The sequence below is a fragment of the Macrobrachium nipponense genome, chromosome 35, assembly GCF_015104395.2.
Source record: "Macrobrachium nipponense isolate FS-2020 chromosome 35, ASM1510439v2, whole genome shotgun sequence".
Lineage (NCBI taxonomy): Eukaryota > Metazoa > Arthropoda > Malacostraca > Decapoda > Palaemonidae > Macrobrachium > Macrobrachium nipponense.
In genome coordinates this window covers 29,077,914-29,098,497 of record NC_061096.1, presented here as the reverse complement: position 1 = coordinate 29,098,497, position 20,584 = coordinate 29,077,914, and the positions used below count along the sequence as shown (strand labels likewise).

At 34.5% G+C, this 20,584-nt stretch overlaps 1 protein-coding gene across 1 annotated transcript in view; it reads left to right on the top strand.

The window, feature by feature from the left end:
• The window catches only part of LOC135208537 (ankyrin repeat domain-containing protein 54-like), a 30,048-nt gene extending 22,536 nt beyond the window's left edge, over positions 1-7,512 (top strand). Inside the window, exons 3-7 of the mRNA XM_064240832.1 lie at positions 1,653-1,763; positions 1,931-2,081; positions 2,777-2,892; positions 3,840-3,964; positions 6,252-7,512. Of these exons, the coding sequence (XP_064096902.1) occupies positions 1,653-1,763; positions 1,931-2,081; positions 2,777-2,892; positions 3,840-3,964; positions 6,252-6,431 (683 nt within the window). The 3' untranslated portion in view covers positions 6,432-7,512. The remainder of the gene's footprint in view (positions 1-1,652; positions 1,764-1,930; positions 2,082-2,776; positions 2,893-3,839; positions 3,965-6,251) is intronic.
• The last annotated feature ends 13,072 nt before the right edge of the window (positions 7,513-20,584 follow it).

The window sequence follows — 20,584 nt, the reverse complement described above, 5'->3', positions numbered from 1 at the left end:
AGTTCCCTTTAACAGGATCCTACTTGGATTCTACCACACAAAGGGATCAGATATCCCAGTGGTAGATCCGAGAGTCTTTCAGCAACAGGTCACGTCCTTGCTGTAGCTCTCCAGGCAATGCAGACTCAGAGACAGTATCAATGAAGTCTTCTGCCTGAACAGGTAAGAACCAAGGTTATTTATATCCTACAACATCAGTTGTTTCCTTTCTCTCCTTATTAGTTTAGCTGTCTCTTACCCTCCACCAAGGGTGCCAATCAGCTAAGTATATATCTGACAGAAAAGTTCATGTACAAAAATGATATTGTTAAACTACAATAAAGTTTTGTACATACTTACCTGGCAGATATATATGTCTAATGGCCTGCCCAGCCTCCCCTCAGGAGACAGGTGGAAGAGAAAATCTGACAGGAGAGGGGGATTGGTTCGTACACCCGCCACCCAGCGGCAGGTAAGGTAGACCGCCTGACCTACCTGTCGCGTGTGCCGCGAGATTTGAAATTCTGTCGGGAACGTCGGAGACTATAGCTAAGTATATATCTGCCAGGTAAGTATGTACAAAACTTTATTGTAGTTTAACAATATCATTTTGGACCAAGTTATGGCTCCATTTTTAACACTTACCTCATATTTATTGTATAATGATTCATTGAAATTTTTAGCATACATCTTTTAACGAATTGGTAATGAAACATCAACTGTATAATGAAAACCGATATAAAATGCTTGGGTACCTATTTTTCCAAAAATGTACAAATCTTTGCTGTCGTAGTTTTATATTTACCAGCAAAGGTAGATAAGTTAGATATATATATGTATGGAGGAAAACAATTTCAGGAAGTTAGGGGAGTTTGTTAGTTTGGGATATACCCTCACCAGCTCACCTATTTCTATGTATTTTGTTCTCTATTACTCATTTTGTGTTCTCCACCTATATTTGTTTATTCAATATACCCTTTTAATTGCTCATTTCATTGTATCCCCTGTAGGAAACACTAACTATACTGTCCCTTGAGTGGTGCAGTGTATGGTAGTGCATGGTTACAGACGACCAAGATAATGTTTCAGCTCCAATTGGGCTGGACTGTATGTGGTGCTAAAGGTTCTCTGCATGGATTCTCTAGCTCCATTACATTGTACTGTACCGTATTCTGCCTGCTTATTTTCAACTGCTTCCTTTGGTCTTGTCTGCCTTGCAGTCCAGCTTCTTTCAACTTGACCTTGCTCCAGTTTTCAGTTGTCATTTACAAAAATACAAGTCGTATGATAGTCTAAAAATGTCACTTGGTGGGTGGTCTTATTAAACAGGTTAATGATAATAATTTCAATAAACTGCATTCTCTGAATATTCCATCGTGAGTTTTTAGTGTTTTCCTACAGTTCCTCATTGCTGCTTCAAGATTTTATGAACAGCAACTTGCCTCACAAGCTCTTCTTGTTCATGTCCCTCCCATTCCCTCAGTTGGATATGAAATTGGGTCCACCTGATAATAAAGTATATTGGATTGGGTTCGGTGAGAAAGTGAAGATAAATCTCCACTTCGAAATCACAAGCTCTTTATTCACAAGATATGTGGATGATATTCCTTTCAAGCTATTTATTCAAAAGGTGTGTGGATTATATTCCTTTCTAAACAGTTTTTATATTACAGCACAGGGGTATGCAATCCAGCCTTATGAAAATAATGCTCTTCAAAAGAAGATACGCACTTTGCGCCTTAGAATGAGACAGCATCAGTACCAAATACTCTCTTCAAAAGCAAGTAAGGGTTTATTTGCATAAATTTTCACTTGCACATTGTTTCATTCATGCGCTTCTCAACACTGATTAGCTAATTCAAGGTAGAAAATCATGTAATGGCTGAAAATGATGTATATGTCTGTATTCTTAAAGTACGATTTGTTTCATTATGAATTTAATTCTTTACAGAGGAACGAACCTTGCGCATTGCAACAAGTTTGAATAATGTTGACACAGTTGAGCAGTTGCTAAGGGAAGGGGTAAATCCAAGAGTTACAGATGAGAAAGAAAGATCACCACTTCATGTAGCTGCATCAAAAGGTTACACAGACATTGTAAGGTAAAGTTGGAATCTGTACAGCAAGAAGATACCATGATAATGAACTGCCCAGTTTATTTTTAATGAAATTAAGTACTGTTTTCAGAAGGAGTGTTGTTGATATGTTTTGATAATTATGGTTAAAATTTGGGAAGCAATGAAGATGTTGAAAAATGGAGATATGTACTAGGGACAGTGGGATTACTATTAAGATTCTGTGATATGGTAGTGATTGTGATTGTAGTCCCCTGCCTAATGTATTTACTGTTTTTTCTTATACCTGTACTTATGCTGTCTGCCATGCCAGTAAGTTATACGTATAGTAATCTTCATTGCACAAACATCATCAAGGGATTACTCTTATATTTTTCGGTTGGGGTGTGGATTTTATTGAGTTTTGAAATGCTACACTTTTGGCATATTTTTATACCATCATACTTTAGTTAAAGCATCCTGCAAGATGATAATTGTTACTATATGTGTATGTACTCCAGTTTAAAATGTCACAGGTAAATTATTTGTGGTTTCCATATTGCGTTGATTGATGAATACTTATTGTTGTGAGAGTGTGATTAATTGATGTGGAGAGCTTATTTCACATTTTATGCTCACTACAAAAATGTAACAAACATGAACTTGAGTGTTACAATAGAAAAACTTGTAATTCATGTAATCCATTCTTTGTTTCACAAATACGTACTGATTTTATTTTTCAGACTGTTGCTTCAATATGGAGCTGATCCAAATCAGAGGGATGCAATAGGAAATACAGCCCTGCATTTAGCTGCTTGTACATCCCATATTGACACTGTGACACTATTGCTAAGAGCAGGTCAGTGAAGTGCAGTTTGCTTTATTTGTTGAGCACGAATAAAAATTCCTATATGTACTGTAGTTCTTTATTAAAACTTTTATTGGTTACCACTTTTGATATTAAACTCATACTCTGAAATTAGAATGCTGATACTGTTGTGGAGGAAAGTAATTGTAATGCCTTTTTTGTCTATAATATGGTTTTGCAGTAAAACTTGTATAGTTTATTGTAGTATTTATTGTTTTCAGCTAAAAATTTAATGATTGATTATTTCTGAAACGTGAAACTTAGTATGAATTGAAGTTATTAGTAGTAATGTATCATGACATTTAGTTTTTTTTTTTTTTTTAAAGCCAATATATATGCGGTGGATTGTTGCTCGAACTGCTGAATACGTGGTGTGTTGGTGCATGTTTAACAACGGGAATTGCTAATTATTCTATTGGTACATTTTGAACAAAAATTATTAGTTTCTTTAACCAATCACTTACAAAATTTTAACAGAAAACACGTGTTAATGCTTGTGAGACTACAGTCTCATTTCTAGACTTGTAAGGGTCCTCATAAGGAGTCATTCTTCAGGGAAAGATAGAAATTGAAGCAAGGTAAAGTATAATAAATTTGGCATCTGAGTATGTACGAAGATATTGTAGAGATGAGATGAAAAGGTATGATATTTCTTTGGAAGCTGTGACAGTTCCAGTTCCAATAACCTTTTATTTTGCAATTGGCTATGGGGTGTGTTTAAGCTAAAAGTATAAACAGTACTTAAAGAATTATGACATCTTTTAACAAGTGCAAACAGTAGAAGAAACCACTTTTCTCTAATGTGTTACACATTGCTTCAAAGAACTGTTCGACATGTAATAGTGAATCTGTAAACTACAAAAAAATTTCTTTTAGTAAATTTAATATTACTATGGCATGCAGTGGCTACCATTTACCAGTTTTCTCTCCCTCTCCAGGCACAAATGTAAGGCAAGCAGATAATCAGGGGTATTCTCCGCTGCACCTAGCTCGATCTAAGCTAAGGAACCTTCAGAGAGATAGTAATTCCTCCTCACAAGAAATCAAAAGACAAGTTTATCAGGTTGGTAGCTTTATTAAATGTATTTTTTATACTGTTGCCCTTATTATGTCCTAATTTTTTGTAACAAATCTATTCTGTTCAACATTAAAGGTGATGTTCAAATTTGTTGCACACCTTATAAACATGCGTGGATACCCATGACCATGCTATTTATTATTACAATGTACCCCGTATTTGCGGGGGATGCATACCAGACCTCCCCCGGAAATAGCTAGAATCTGCGAATACTTAGAACCCCTATAAAAATGCTTAAAACTGCCTATGTTGTTAGCTCAAACTCAAGAAAAACCCACTAAAAAAAGCTTATACCTGGTTTTTTTAGTTCAAACTCAGAAAAAACCCACTAAAAATGCTTATACCTTTTTTTTTATAGTTTTATTACAAAAACTGCAATTAATCATAAAATTGATATGGAAATTCAGTAATTTGTGGATATTTCTCATAGAAAAATAGTGCAAATACGAGAATTTCCCCCAAATAATGGGTATATAAGGTCCATAGCGAAATCTGCGAATCTGGAGTCAGTGAATAGCTGGGGTCAAATGTATTATTATTGTTGTATGCTGGAAGTAAACCCTCTTTTAAATATGTTTTACTAAAGATAATTGCTGCATCAATTTTATAGAGGTTCTCCTCTATTTTTCTAATTATGGTTTCTCAGTGTTGCATAAACTGGTGGGCAATGCACTAATGGTTAGCATGTCGAAAGTAGTCCGTCTGCTTATGTACTGGCGGTGCACTAGGCAGGAGGGGGTCTTCATGCTGCTGCTTTTTCATTGGCTATTGACTGGGAGTGATTTATGATTGGCTGCTGGGTTGTCTGCTCAACCAGTGCCCAAGCATGCACATTGCAGTCGTGACAATCTTCTCAGCAGTGTGACATTACGGCGGGCTAAATTTTAATTGGCCAATGGCTACATGATGTCACTGCTGGTATTATTGATTTAGTCAAAACCATCTCCGGTGGTATTTTCTTGAATTGATGCTTTTTCTGGCGGCAATTTGAAGCTTCCTGTGTCATATTCATGGAGGGCTTCTGCTCCTGATTGAGTAGTGCCTTCAGAAGGTGTAGCTGGCAAGTGTCATATGCTCTCCTGTTATTCAAATATGTATTGCAAATAATATAGTCATAGGAGAATGAATTGTGGTGGGCGATGAGTGCACGATTCTTGATGGCCCCTTCTTGGGCGTGACAGGAGATCCTCTTCACAAGGCGCATCTTAGTGATACCAATGTACTTTTCAGGACATCCTCGAATGGGACACATGAATTGTTATAGTACTACGTTCGTCTGGTTGAGGGGGTTTCTTGTTGGACAACAAGAGACCCCCCTCAAGCAGGCAAACATAGTATACCAATTCATATGCCCCGCCCAAGGATGTCCTGGGAAGTACATTGGTATGACTTTGATGCATCTTGCGAAGAGGATCTCCTGTCACGCCCAAGAAGGGGTCATCAAGAATCAAGCCCTCACCACCCACCAAGACACAATCTCCTGCGACAGTAATATTCAGGCCTAGTCCATCACCTACCTCCACCCTAAAGGATGTTTGAAGTCCCAGACAAATCTTCAAAATTGACATTACGCCTGAGAAACTCAGTGGGTTATACCCTGAAAGTTTCATTAATGCCCCAGATGCTTTAGTAAAATTGGTGTTTAATAATTACCTACTTTCAACATGCCAACCTTCAGTGCATTGCTCACCAGTTTAAGCAACAATGAGAAAACCATAATTAGAAAAATAGAGAAGAATCTCTATAAAATTAATGCAACTGGTGCAGCAATTATCATTAATAAAACATATTATTATTATTGTTAATAGTATTATTATTTAAAGGGAGTAGACCCTGTTTTAAACAGGTTGTTGGAAATAATAGCAGCATCAACTGAATTGATTTTATAGTCTTTTCAATTCTTACTATTATCTCTCTCTTCTCAAAGTTGGTTGATGTTCATAATATGGATAAGAGAAAAGGTAGCAGTTCAGGATTCTACCATGTTTTATTAGTACACATTTGGGCAAAAGTTAAACACAGCAGGGTGCTTCTGTAAAGATTTTAGTAGGAGACATATGGTACCCAGAATCTCAGTCATTCTCAGGTGGCAGAGAATCTTTATAGGGGTTTCCCAAGGGTGTTGACATGTCTGCAGTCTTGTCAGCTTTTCATTTTATGAAGCCTTGCATATCTGAATTTACAAATGTTGTGCTTCATGTGTGCAAGGATTATAAAATTTCCAAAAATAGCCTCTTATTGTATCTCTTCTTATGCATTTACTAACTTTCAGGTCATAGAGATGATGCAGACATACTTGGAGTGCTCTGGGAACCCAGAAGAAGCAGAACTGCTTACCATGTTTACCAACCAGCTTTCTTTGTCAGATTCTCGCCAGCAAGTTGAAAGTGATCTGCAGACTCTATTAAATTCCTTACATGATTTAAGTTTAGTGAAATCTAAAGCTGCATAAATACATATTAGGCAATAATCTAGTTCAAGGTTTAACTTAGGTTTATAATCTTAATTCCCAAAACATTTTGTTTGATGAATGTTAAATTTCAAAAAGCCTGGTTTTTTACTAAAAAGTTTTGCATTAGATATGAGAATTTGCCAAACTTTGTAGAATTGCCAACTGACAGAGCAAAGATAATGCAAAATGTATTTCACCTGTTCAATCATGTTATTACTGTTCAACATGTAAACAGCTGGCTACAATAAGGTGTGACGTCCAGACAGTTCAAAACTACCACCACAAATCTTAGATTATATGATTTTCAGTTTTCAAGGCTATAAGGAATCTTCAGTGAATTTGGGGGTTAGTTGGTTTTATGTGTATGCACATTTTTCCATGCACCCACAAACGATTGTATAACATGCATTTTGTTGTGATTGAAGTTAATTTCAATTGTGAATTATATTTTGTTATATGATATGCATCTTACCAGTGTCAGTGGTCTGTGCTGTTGATTTATAGCCCACTTCAGCAGAATTCACATATAAGTGTGGCACTTGTTGCAAAGCTACACTAAAGGGAAAGTGGCAACAGAGAAGTTACAAAGCTACACTGAAGGAAAAGTGGCACAGGGAAGGAAATGACCACAATATTTTTCCTACATATGTGTATAAGCACTTGATCTGCACACAGGTAATGGCATGTATGTATATTCTGTATTTATTGCCTATCTTTTCCAGTCATTTACTATCTTATGTTTTATTTTAATTTCTTTTATTGTGCTTTATACTATTTATATACTATTAGTATTATTTATATGAGTTTCTATGATTTATGTTTGTTGATCTTCATTTTGTTGTTTTCTTATACAGGTATTGTATGTATGCATGTGTTGAAGCAACAAACCCCCAATTTCTTTTTTCTCTTTAAGTAGTCACCCCCTAATCTTTGCATAGTGACAGTTTGGTTTTGATGAAATATGGGGGCTGGCTACCTCAGTGTGTAATGTAATTTATGTTCAAATGCAAGAGTGAACTTAGAGGTTTACATCTATGTATGTATGTACATATGTACAATAAAGTCTTATTTAAACTTATTCTACCAAGACCCTGTTTGACAGTAACTTTATGAATTGTCCTCAATTCAAACTAGATAAGAAAATATATTGAATGTGTGGAAGATGAAAATTGGACCACAACTTTAACAAATTTCCAACACAAACATGCACATATTTTTCTGGGAGAGAGAGAGAGAGAGAGAGAGAGAGAGAGAGAGAGAGAGAGAGAGAGAGAAGAAGAGAGAGACGATAAAGATGAAGCGATGAGAGAGAGAGAGAGAGAGAGAGAGAGAACACATACTGTACATTGTGTATTTGTTTAGATGTATATATTCATCATCATCACTGTCATCACATACTGTTATTAGTGATAGTACTACTGGTAGTTTAGTTAAACTAGACCATGGAGATTAGTAGTAGTAGTTATAGTTCTATGATTTGGACAAGGAGTTCCATTTTTGTGCAATGCCTGGCATACCAAGTACTGAGTCACTCAGTATACCCGGTGCTTGAAAATTTGGTCTCTATACCTTGATCGGCTGTTAAGCATAAGTATAATCATAATCGTAAATAATAAGTTATATGAGACTTTTGACAATTTATTATTTCTTGTATCATGCTGCATACCATAAAGTCTCTTCTCAAGCAACACTGTAATAGTTAGATTCTCATTGTATATACTGTACCTTTAAATTTTTGTTTTTTTATATTTTTGGTGACAGATGTGCTGCCCTACGCAGAATGTGTCATTACTTAGCCTGGTGACTGCTTATGGACTTGAGTCATGTTATCTAGTTTGAGAGCTGTTGATTTTTTTACCTGTCCTATTATATTAAAGCTTTTCTGTATTTTAAGTCCTATCTTGAGAATGGTCACATATTATAATGAAGTCATAGGAATTTGAAATAATGGATGGGCATGATTAAAAGAGAATCTATAACAGGTTTTGAGCGATGGACGGGCTAACTCATGTGAGTATTAATATTACAAGCCATATGATTTTGAAGAATTTAGCAGGAAAGATGTTCATATCACTTCAGGAGTCCTTAAATGACATAACAACTGTAGAAGCTCAGCAAAAGACAGAGGGGGATCAGTGTGCCTTGAGACTAGATGGTGGAATGTATTGCCCCTCTCTATCCAATGAGGTCTTTTTATTTATTTACTCATAAATATATCCAGGGATTGCTGTTGGTTGTAATTCTTATCTGATAGTATGTCAGCTGTAATTGTAATTTTGTAATGAAAAGTGCAAAGAAATATTTTAAAAAAATACATGTATATCTCACAAAAAGTTACTGCGTCTCAAAAAGTTACTGGTTTTAGTTCTTATCTGTTATGACATTGTGTGAGCTGTAATTATGGTTTTACAAAATAATGAGAAAAAAGATGTATAACTTGGTAAAATTTTTATTATTCACTTTCAGCTTCCTAATTGTTTTCTTACACCTTGTGCATTTACATATCTTCCACTTTCCAATGATGCATTTTTTTCTTAAATTGGTAAACCTTAAAGTTTGCCCTCCCTGGGGGTGTGCTTAATATATATTTAGCCCGTCCTGTAAGGGTTAATGAACAACCTGGTCTCAAAACCATTATCCATACTCGTTTGGTTATTAATGCAGCCTCCTGTCTCAATAAAAAGACTTTAGGTTAGGAAGGGTTTGTATTGCAGTATTAGCTTTCAGACAGAAAAACTGTGCATGTCTCTAGTTATACATTATATTTCAAAAGCCTGAAAGTTTGATTATTATAGGGTGGTAGTCAACTAATTTATTATTTCAAAGGCCACGTATGTAGAGGGTAATGAATAATATGGAAAATTTGTGTCATACATGGCTTGCATCCTTCACGCCATGCTACTTAAACCTTCATTGCATTGCATGGTGTAGTGTAATTGCCTTTTAGGTTGCAGTAACCAAGATTCAAGCTGCACTCTGATGCCTCTAGATAAATTTGTTGATGTACTGTCGATAGCAGAAATGATTTTATTTCTGGTGTTATAAGCAGCATTGTAATCTCAATTGACAAAGGCTCCTCCAATTGGACAAGTTAAAGGATCTTGCAGAAGGTTCCCGTCGTTGGAATTATTTGGTTATTCAAATTCATAGAAATATTTCAACTAATGTACATAAAAAAAGATGCATCATATTTGTTGCCATAGCAAACATAGACCACCAAGTGAAAAGACTTGCCTCTCATAGGACTGACCTGAAGGGTTTATTAAAATTACAATGTGTAAAAAAGTTTTTATATAAATCCATTCCTCATGAAGTAGCCTTTAACTATGCAGGATACATCCAAGAGCATGAAGCAAGAATTTCCAGAAAGATTGGTTACACTGCAAATGATAAATTGTGTGTGTGTGTGTTTTTTTTTATAAACCAAAACTAACAAAGATTTGGATAAAAATTTCCTGAGATACTGATTGCTTTCCAAATCTTGACATCTGTCACTCCATTGTAGTAAATATTGCTCTGGTGATGTGTTAATTTTTGTTTCAAATATCTTGAAATAAATTTGATCCATCTCGTAATTCAAGTCAGTGAACAAGATTTATACATTCACGTTTAAATAGCATTATACTGTCCTTGTGAAAAATAATGTATGTGTATTCAATACAGGCGGTCCCCGGGTTATGACGGTTCCGGCTTACGACGTTCCGAGGTTACGACGCTTTTTCTTAAATATTCAATGGAAAAATCCGTCCTGGGTTACGACGCTTGTTCCGAGGTTACGACGCTGACGCTTCCGACGCTCCGAGTTAACGACGCTTTTAAAAAACGCATACTATGATAAAAATCCTTTATAGTTTAGCACAGTATTAATAAAAATAAGTTTCTGGTTAGATTACAACAAAAATTTTAAGATTATGATGATTTTCGACACTTTTTATGTTGTATTTTTCTATGTTTTTTAGTGACGCCTCATATGCGGAACTAGTTTCTGAGCGAATGAATACTACTAGTTTACATATAACAGTCCAAAAGCGCAAATAATGAAAAAATCATTGCTTGTTTCCAGTAATAATAACAAAACGAAGTTTCTGGTTAGATTACAACGCAAATTCCAAGTATCCAAAGAGAGACATTATCCAGTAATTTGATCAGAGAGAGAGAGAGAGAGAGAGAGAGAGAGAGAGAGAGAGAGAGAGAGAGAGAGAGGAGTCTTCCGACGCTCCGAGTTAAGGACAGATGAGTGTTCGTTTCGTTAAACGGCCTCTGACTCATGCCAGTAAATGTTTTGTTGATACTAATAATATAAGCCTATTTAAAAAGATACGTTTATTTAATTAGTCTATATGATACGTAAATAGTAATCAACTGTTCTTGTAGCCCTCAATATTTGGCAAAATCGAAGTATCCAAAGAGAGACATTATCCAGTACGTAATTTGATCAGAGAGAGAGAGAGAGAGAGAGAGAGAGAGAGAGAGAGACGCTTTGGCAACAATGGTCTCGGGGGTTTTTATAGCTTCCTTCTGCTTGATGATCGTGGATATTGTAGAAGGATTTCGACCATACTCGTTTGCCAAATCGACGATACGAACGCCACGTTCATGCTTTGCTATAATTTCATGTTTTGCTTCCATCGAAATCATTTTCTTGGGTTTTTTCTTATCACCTGCTTTGTCTTTAGCTTTGAGACCCATGGTTAATAATAAAAATAGACAAAATAACACGAAAAATAGGCGCAAATACAACGAACTAAACAACGACTTGTTAACATGCAGCACCAACAAACAAACAGACTGAACGCCATTTATCGGTCGCCTATACAACTAACACTCATTGCAAAATCGTATCTCAAATATTTCGTTGTATATCAAAGCTTGTATTTTCGCAAATTTTCTGTTGTATCTCAAAACATTCGTATATTAGGGCAATCGTATGTCAAGTTTCCAATGTAATTTGATCAGAGAGAGAGAGAGAGAGAGAGACGCTTTGGCAACAATGGTCTCGGGGATTGACGTAACGTTTATTTTCTGAACAGATAGGACAGAGAAGTGTTCGTTTCATTAAACGGCCTCTGACTCATGGCAGGAAATGTTTTGTTGATACTAATATATAAGCCTATTTAAAGATACATTTACTTTAATTAGTCTATATGATATGTAAATAGTAATCAGCTGTTCTTGTAGCCCTCAAGATTTTGCAAAATCACTCCAGGTTGTACATAAAACTTCAAGAATGTAGTGTCACCAGAGGATTACAATAGTTTTTACCTTCAAGAACCAGCATTCTTTTATGAAAATAACTCCAGGTTGTACATAAAACTACAGGAAACAACATGTAGTGTAACCAAAGGATTACAAGTAAGGTTTTTATAACTTTTTATTAGTTTAAGACATATTTCCAAGCGTCGTTCTGGCTTACGACGATTTTCGGCTTACGACGCGTCTCAAGAACGGAACCCCCGTCGTAACCCGGGGACTGCCTGTATAAAGAAACATGTATTACACTAATTATTGAACAACTTGATTTGGTGGTTATTTTAACATTTTCTATTAGGCAATAGAAGAAGATTTGCAATAGTTTGCCATATTTCTTAACAACATGCCTTCATAAAACTTCTGAAGATATTTACAAAAATAGTGTTTTTTTCCAGTGTTTGTCCACTTGACAATCGTAGGGTTTTTCTATTATCTAAGTATCTAAGGATGCTTTCAAGCATAAGTGCTGCAAAAATTATTTCTTTTGCAATACATGTGTTGTATACATTTTGGCTGAGAATTAATATTAAACCAAGTTTAATATGTATTGTTGATTTTACTGTTTAAACTGGTAGAAGAGAACCATTTGCAACACAGTATCACAAATTAAGTTATAGTAAATAAGATGTGTATACAGTGTAGCATTAACAGGACAGTTGTATAGTGCTTACCCTAACCCGTCTTGGTATTATGACAAGGGCTTACAAATTATTTTTTGTGCACAAATTGAGTTTTAAATGAAGGGATGTGTCTTTGTACAATTTTCCTAGTATAAGTTACAGCAATTAAATCTTCCGTTTGTGCTACATACATTGATATAGTTTATATGCAGTCACATACATAATCTGGTATGCATTTAACCATTTGTGATTCATACTCATTTGCTAAGGTTTCTATGATACCATGTACTATAAGATGGTTGTGAATTTGTAACACTGCCACATGAGAAAGACTCCTTTATTAATTTGTGTCAAAATATTTACCTTATATCTAAACCTAGGTTGTCTCAATAGGTAGGTTTTATATTTTAAGGAACTGGTGAATTGAGGGAGTGTAGAGCCAAATACTAGGACTTCATTTGTGTGTATGGGCTTAACCCTTCAAAGCCCATTCATTTTTTTTAATATAAGATTTATGAAATTTTGATATGTTACTAAGATAGTTCCAAGACACAGTTCCAGACACCTGTTTGTATGTTTTTCCTCATAAGTGCCTTTATTAATAGAGCTGTCACCTGGAGGTGGCACTGGGCTTTAGGATTGCTACCTTATCTTGGTGAATCTTTTGTCATATTAAATACATATGAAGTAATATTTGACATATCTTAGGTGCTTATGAAGGTTTATCATTTTGTGTTATCCATGATACATATATATTTGAAAATCTTAGTAATCTCTGAGCAATAAAACTCCTTAGTCCCAGCCTCTGTGGGTCTTTCTGTGAACCATGGTATGGAGTGAAGTTTACCAAACAGCCTCCTGGAGTTGTAGCTGATCATAATTATATTCAAACTAAAAGGCTTTTCTCTTACATGCTGCATACTACCGTGATGATTATATTATAGCATCATCACTTCCATTCTCCACTTCCTTTCTTCAATCTTCATAGTGCAACTGTAGGGTTTTCTCTCACTCCCATCTCCTTTACTCTTTGGATCACTGTATCTGCCTTTCCAACCACTCCAGCTCCCTCTTTTCTCTGTGTTACGTGTTGAATGGCCCACAAGGACCCCAGTGTTTGGCGTGACAGTCTAAATATTGTATATGAAATATTCGTCCTCATCATTTTGTTGCCTTTGTTAATTGTTGCCAGTGCATACTATTTATTATTATTAGTGTAAAATTACTAGTGAGTTTTTAAGTCTCTTCCCTTTCTCTTGCTAAGTGAAACCATTTTATTGTAGGGATCAAATTTTATTTAAAAATATAATTATGTGCTAAGGAGTAATCCTGTCAACAAAATGATTCCTATGTATATGTTCATCTCACTGTCATATGTAGATTATGGTTTTACTGGAAACATATCTAATTTAATATGTCTACTACAGGTAATAACTTCACCAATAACTTTTCGACAGAAAGTTGAATGCACATCTCGCTCAGGTGTTGGGGGTTCTGTATCAGTTTTCCACTGTTTTATCTTATTTTCCTTTTCCTTGATAGTCGGTCATTGTTATTTTCATTTTTAGTTTTACTTGTCTAACATCAGCCATTCATCTTTTTCCAAAAGTTGGTGAGCCAAAAGGAAGGTAGTTTAATTTTCCAAAGTAGAGGGAAATGTTACTATTGCTATTCCAAACTAATTTCCACATTTGATTCTTGAGGTTACTGGTTGTCATTCTGACATCTCAGTACTTGTACCACCTCATCAGCAGTGAAATTGAAACAAAAGAGATGAAAAAACTACAAAGTATGTAAAAACATAGCTCATTAATCATATCCAGAAGTATATCATCAGGTAATAGATTGCATTACAAATGATCAAATTCCCAGTCATCATCTGTTATTGATAGACACAGTTATCAGAAAATTAGCTCCAGTGCCCAGTGTCATATACAGGTGAAAAGCTATATATAAATGATAAAATAGTACTGAGTCCAAATGGTTATTGTATTGTATAATTTTTCATATTTTTAGCAACCATTTATGGTTCTTGAGAAAAACAATGAATTCAACTTTTCATTCTTCTGAGCCAAACTGAATCTGGTAGTCAAGAATTTGGCAAAAATTGATTACCCCCTTATGCTCTACCCATAGTGCCATGTGCAGACAATGATGGACTTGGTGGGCAAGAAGGTAAACAGGCATGTCTTGAGTGGTGTAGAAAAATGAACTTTACAGATCTTTAAAATCTGTATGCAAAGTTATGTCACCTACAAGTAGCACTGGGTTTTGAAGGGTTAATATCATCAAAAGTAATTTGTTTTAAGAAATTATGTTTAGACTTGAATTGGGTTGTTCCTCTCAGTCCTTATAAATTTTAGTCATAAGTCCTTCAGAATTGAAGTTGAACTTTCATTAGAATAATTACAGTATTAAGCTTTTAACAAAATGTCCAGTGATTAATCTTATAATGACAAGAATGTAACTGTTAACTAATGGTTAATCTTTTAATGATAGGAATTTACAGGGGGAATGGAATAATAATTACTGATGCAGTACTAAGAAAGCTTGGCCTTTGTATTGTTAAAGGACTATTCATGTCATAAGTTCAAAGTGCCAACTGCTCTACTGATATTTGTTGTATGTCTTTGGTATCACTTCTTGTAAGAATTTTTAAAATTCTTGCCTGTTGATTAGCATGATCAACAAAGAGTGGCTTTATCATATGGAAAGTTGATGTACAGTATTGGTATTAAAATGAAGACATTCATATGTACATTGTTATACTTTCATTGGTCTTATTCCTGCTAGCAATTAAATGAATTTGTACTCTCTCCATCTTTTAGATTTTTTTTTCACTGACAAGCAGAAATCCTATTTTATATATTCCTTGTTATGTTGACATAAGAATCAGTAAGGAAAACTGATGTAAATGCTTTGGGGATGTTGTCATTAAGATAGTGTACTATATTATAATCAGATTCTTTTGGCTAGCTCTAGTGGTATTTTTCTAAAATGCTCAGTGGAAACTGATGTAAGAAATGACATAACGTTAAATGAATAGCTGATAAGTACCAGCAGAGCAACAAAGCTGGGAGTGAAATGGATGGGTTAATTAAAGAACCCCCAAGAAGCCAGTTATGTGTAGGCAGTCGTCCTTTACGAGATGTAGGACATAACTTGAGTAGATTCTTGTAGCAGGAGCAAACCACTGTGGTTAAGTACTTAGTCACCTCTACTGGGTAGTAGTATGCATGCCCAACTGTAAACTAGGTACATACTTACTTGTACACACCCCTTCAACATAGCATTATTGTATCAGAGTGCAGTTGTGTATCGACATCCATAACACTCGTGAAGTGTTCCACAACAATGCGGTACGGGGGATGGTGGGATGATAAAAGACCACTAGTTTTGAACAGTGTGCCATGGAATGCAAACACAATATGAATACCAACTTTGCTAAATTCTTGAGATACATTTGCTCAAAATGAACGGGGACTCATTATTGACAAATAACTTCTGAAAGATGACCAAATAAGATATGTTCTGACAGTGTTTTAAATCACTGCTTGTTAGGAAGAAAGAAAAGTACCTCCTAGACCGGCCAGCTATGTCTAGAAGAACTGGATCCCTTGTAGTTGCAAATCCAAATGGTTGAGCATAATTCAATCCGTTGATCAGAATGCTGAGGAACTAATTTTATCCTGTAAATATTGAAAGTATTCAAACTATAATATACTATGTTGTGGAGAGCATTAAACTATTTATTTTTCTTACGTCCGGAAGCCAACTGCTGCACCAAAGGAAGAGCGAATAACTGTCTCGTGATGTGTATCACCTACATACTGTCTTTTCTTATTTCCACGACCAACATAGGCGTTGTTTGTAGACTAAAAACAGAAGAGGTCTTGAAACACCACATTGTGAAACAGCGGAAATAAGGGGTCGACTTATGAGCAACAACTCCGTTGCTGGTCACTTACAATACTGTGAAAGAAATTAAGTACATTGGCGTCAAATCGTAATTTAAAAATTTATAGTTACTAACTGCATTAATTAACAAACCCCCACAAGATTAACAAAGCTTGCATAATAGAATTGCCACATATCGTACTTAGAGATAACACTCAAAATAAATATATGACAAACAGAAGTAATGAGGATAGAGTATGCACAAAGGTACTAAGTAACAAAAACAAGGAAAGGATTAATTTTAACGTCCGACTTTCTTATTAGAAAGGAATCGACTGTCATAAACTTGTTCTCTTCTGCACACTTCCACTCGCAGCGAAATCTTCGATACTGGAAAATCAAGCTTGAACTTTCACAATAGAATTTGAGGTAAAAGCTTCAAGCCTACAAAACTGGAATTTTGGTGGTTTTCATACCACGAAGAGAAGCAAGAGCGTTATTTCTGTCTATTTTTGTCCCCTATCTTTCCATAGAAGCGAAATTACAGTGTACTCGAAAGAAGAGGTCCATGCGTCACTTGGGAGCGGCAGAGGGCCACTATACGTCCATACTCAAACCCCCTCCGCCCGGCGTCCATCCCTAGGAAACCAGTGAATTCAAATAGTAAACTACAAATACCGTTATATATCATTCAGTATAATTTCCGAGGTAGAGCAAATCGGATATTAAACGACAATTTTGTAGCTTAATGTTGGTGAATATAAAACGTCACGGTGATGTGCTTCCAGCACAATATTCACCTGTTGATAGTATGTAAAATTATTACCATGCGATTTTTTAATGGAGGGGGAATAAAATGGATAACCAACAAAGAATTAAATGGAATACTTACCTTGAACATCTTTCTCAAGTTTGCTTGGTTAGAATCCTCTTAATTTTCATTTTTTTTTTTTTTTTTTTTTACCGTACAGAGTTGCTTTACCTACTTTGTTTCCTAGGGCCCATTGCATTCTGTCTTTCCAACTATGGATACAACATTGCTTGTGATACTAAAAACGATGAAATTGGTCGAAATATCGGTCTCATGTTCGACATATTAGCTCCAAGAACCATTAAAAGGACGTTGCTCCATCCGACAACGCCACTTGCTTTCGTGAACTGTAGTGATTCTTGAAATCCTGATAGTCTAACGTAACGATAACTTGATCAGCTTCATTCATCGGCATCTTGCATTGCGCATAATATGCGCAACAATTCATTGGTTAAGCAGACGCAGCAACCACCTGGTACCACTAACAGTTCACGTCATAGTTCATGGACCAATCTGATGAAACTTTGAACCTGCTATGCATCCAGTCCCGTAGTCACATTCCTTCATCAATGGAGGCAAGCGTCGATGTATTCGGAGTAATTCACATGATTGGCAACTACCCTGAGAGTTTCTGATTAGCAGGCACTCGGGTTTCAAAACAATTTGCTTCTAAGTGTCATTTGATCTCCAGCCATCTGCGGAATTCCACTGGTCTCTGTCCTTCTTCTTCTCCCTAATTTGGAGGGATACGATTAATCAAACATCGATATTTTTACTTACATTAGTATCATTGCGTTATTATTGATACATAATGAAACAAAAAGTAACATTAGATATATGGCACATTTTTTTCCTCATGGACATAGATAAGAGTAATTTGATGCATAATTTCTTTAAAATGATAGGTCTACTTAACCCATCCGACCGTGTAGCCTACAGCACATACACATGAATACACATTCTTCTTGTAATATACATCCATGAACGTGAGAATGAATATATATATATATATATATATATATATATATATATATATATATATATATATATATATATATAATAAGGAAATTAAAACATATTCCTATTTTTACATTTAAATAAACAAAGTTCCAGCCAAGCTGGATCACTCTTCACCGCCATTTCTTCACATGTTACCAGGACATTAAAATCACATGTAACTCCACGTTTTCTTTACTTATTTATAAATTACAATGAAGTAGTTACACCTCTGAAAGATTTAAAAAATAAGACCTTTTTTGTTTGTTTGTTTCACGTCGCAGAGAAGGTTTAAAGACTACAGCTCCTGAGGAACAGCCTTACGCGATAAAAAGAGATTTTTTTTTATTTATTATACACTAAGTGGGCAGCGGAAACGGCTGAGTTTATCATGACATTCCATCCAGGGATCTTTCTTAGAAATATTACATATTTGTATATCCATTTTTTATCTATATTTTTATTACAAAAATATAATAGAATGGTTTGGGGTTAGTAAATGTTCTCAGAAAAAACAAAAACAAAACACAAATAGCGGCATTATACATGAGAAACGTCTGATATGGAACAGGGTAGAGCATAAGCCTATTTCTCTTGTGACAGTACGACCATCCACTTTCAGTGTTCACTCCGTCGTGTCCTCACGCCACATTGTAACCCACTACAACTTGCATTAGAGTTTAGACCCTGAGGTCTGTTGCAAGTTCTTGTAGGCTACAGTGGTGACCTCTCTTACACCCAACGAATGACTATGTGAAATACTCGTTAGTGCCAACAGCGACTGTGTGTCAATGATTGTCTTGACAAGCAATAGTCGTGTTCTTATAAAGATGTGTTTATATGCAAAAGGAAGGAATTTAAGGCTTACCATAATTTGCTTTGCATTTTTTCTAGATCTTTATACTTTTATCTTCAAGTGTATTACGATTTATGAGTAAAATGTAGGGTTGGCATTCAATTGCAATTCTATCTTATTTGATGATTACTTAATTTATACACGTTATACATACAATATATATATATATATATATATATATATATATATATATATATATATATATAAACAAAATATATATATATATATATATATATAATAATATATATATTCTATGTAGTCTGTGTTTGAATATATGTATGTATACATGTGTTAGAATAGAAACAAAACTTAAGGTTGTATGTATTTTTTTTTGCTATTTTTAAAAATAGCGATCTGATTATGATAAGAACTAATTCACTTTTTCAGATCATGTTGAAATTTTAGCTTCTTACACATTTATATACGCTCAGTCACATATCTTAGACTTATTTATACACACATTCTTACATTTGGATTCCTTTCCAAATAGCGTAAATATATATATATATAACGTATATATATATATATATATATATATATATATATATATATATATATATATATATATATATATTTTTCTGTTCGAAATTTTATTCACACTATATATATATATATATATATATATATATATATATATATATATATATATATATATATATATATATATATATATATATAATATATATATATATATATATATATATGAAGAGGGGTAACCACATAAAGATATGCCGTTATTCATAAATACGAGTTCAAATATAAATTGTCTATACATATATGAATTATGACAACATACTATTCACTTCGACATTAACACATGCTGAAGTGTCATGACCATCGAGGAAGACAGGAGAGGATGAAGTATCAACAATGCTTATGAAAACGTGTAAAAGACATAATCGGTTTCCGTCATAGAAAATGGGGTTTATTTTCCCAGCTGTACAAAACGTTCATATCTTCATTAAAGAGAAAAGGAAAAAAAAAAAAAGAGTGGTTATATATAAAAATCATCCCGAAGACTTGGCGCTTCCAAGAGATGATTGTTTACAACTAATTTGTGCACATTGACCAATAACATCGAAGCTTTTATAGGATCGCTCGTCACACGAAATGATATATATAAGCTTGAATTGTCTTTGAATTTTCTACTTTTGATGTAACATTAACAGTCAAAGGAAGTCTCAAAACATGCAATTTTAGTTTTTCAACACGTAAATGTTTTATTTTCATAATGTTAGATGTTTTCCCCACTTTTAAGATGTTCGAGATGGTCTTCCCACTGTTGAATAGAAATATTTTTCCACAGTAGGAAGTAAGGTTAAAGTATTCATCACGCTATCAGGCAGGTTTGAAATATATTTTATTCATCACTGTCAAATAGTAATGAAATACTTTCTTCTCCGTGAAGTACTGTTGGAACATTTTTTCCATTTTTAGGGAAGCAAGACATATTTTTCCACAGACAGAGAGGCTACAAACATTTCAGTAATGTCAAGTAAGGGAGAAATATTTTTCCTTAGTCAAAGAGACTATAAATATATCAGTGCTGTCAAAGTAGAAATATTTTTCCACTATCAAGATGATAAAAATGTGTGTTATACTGTCGAGAAGGGTAGAAATATATATATTATTATATTATTATATATAATATATAATAATAATATAATATATGTATATATAATATATATATTTATATAATATATATATATATATATATATATAT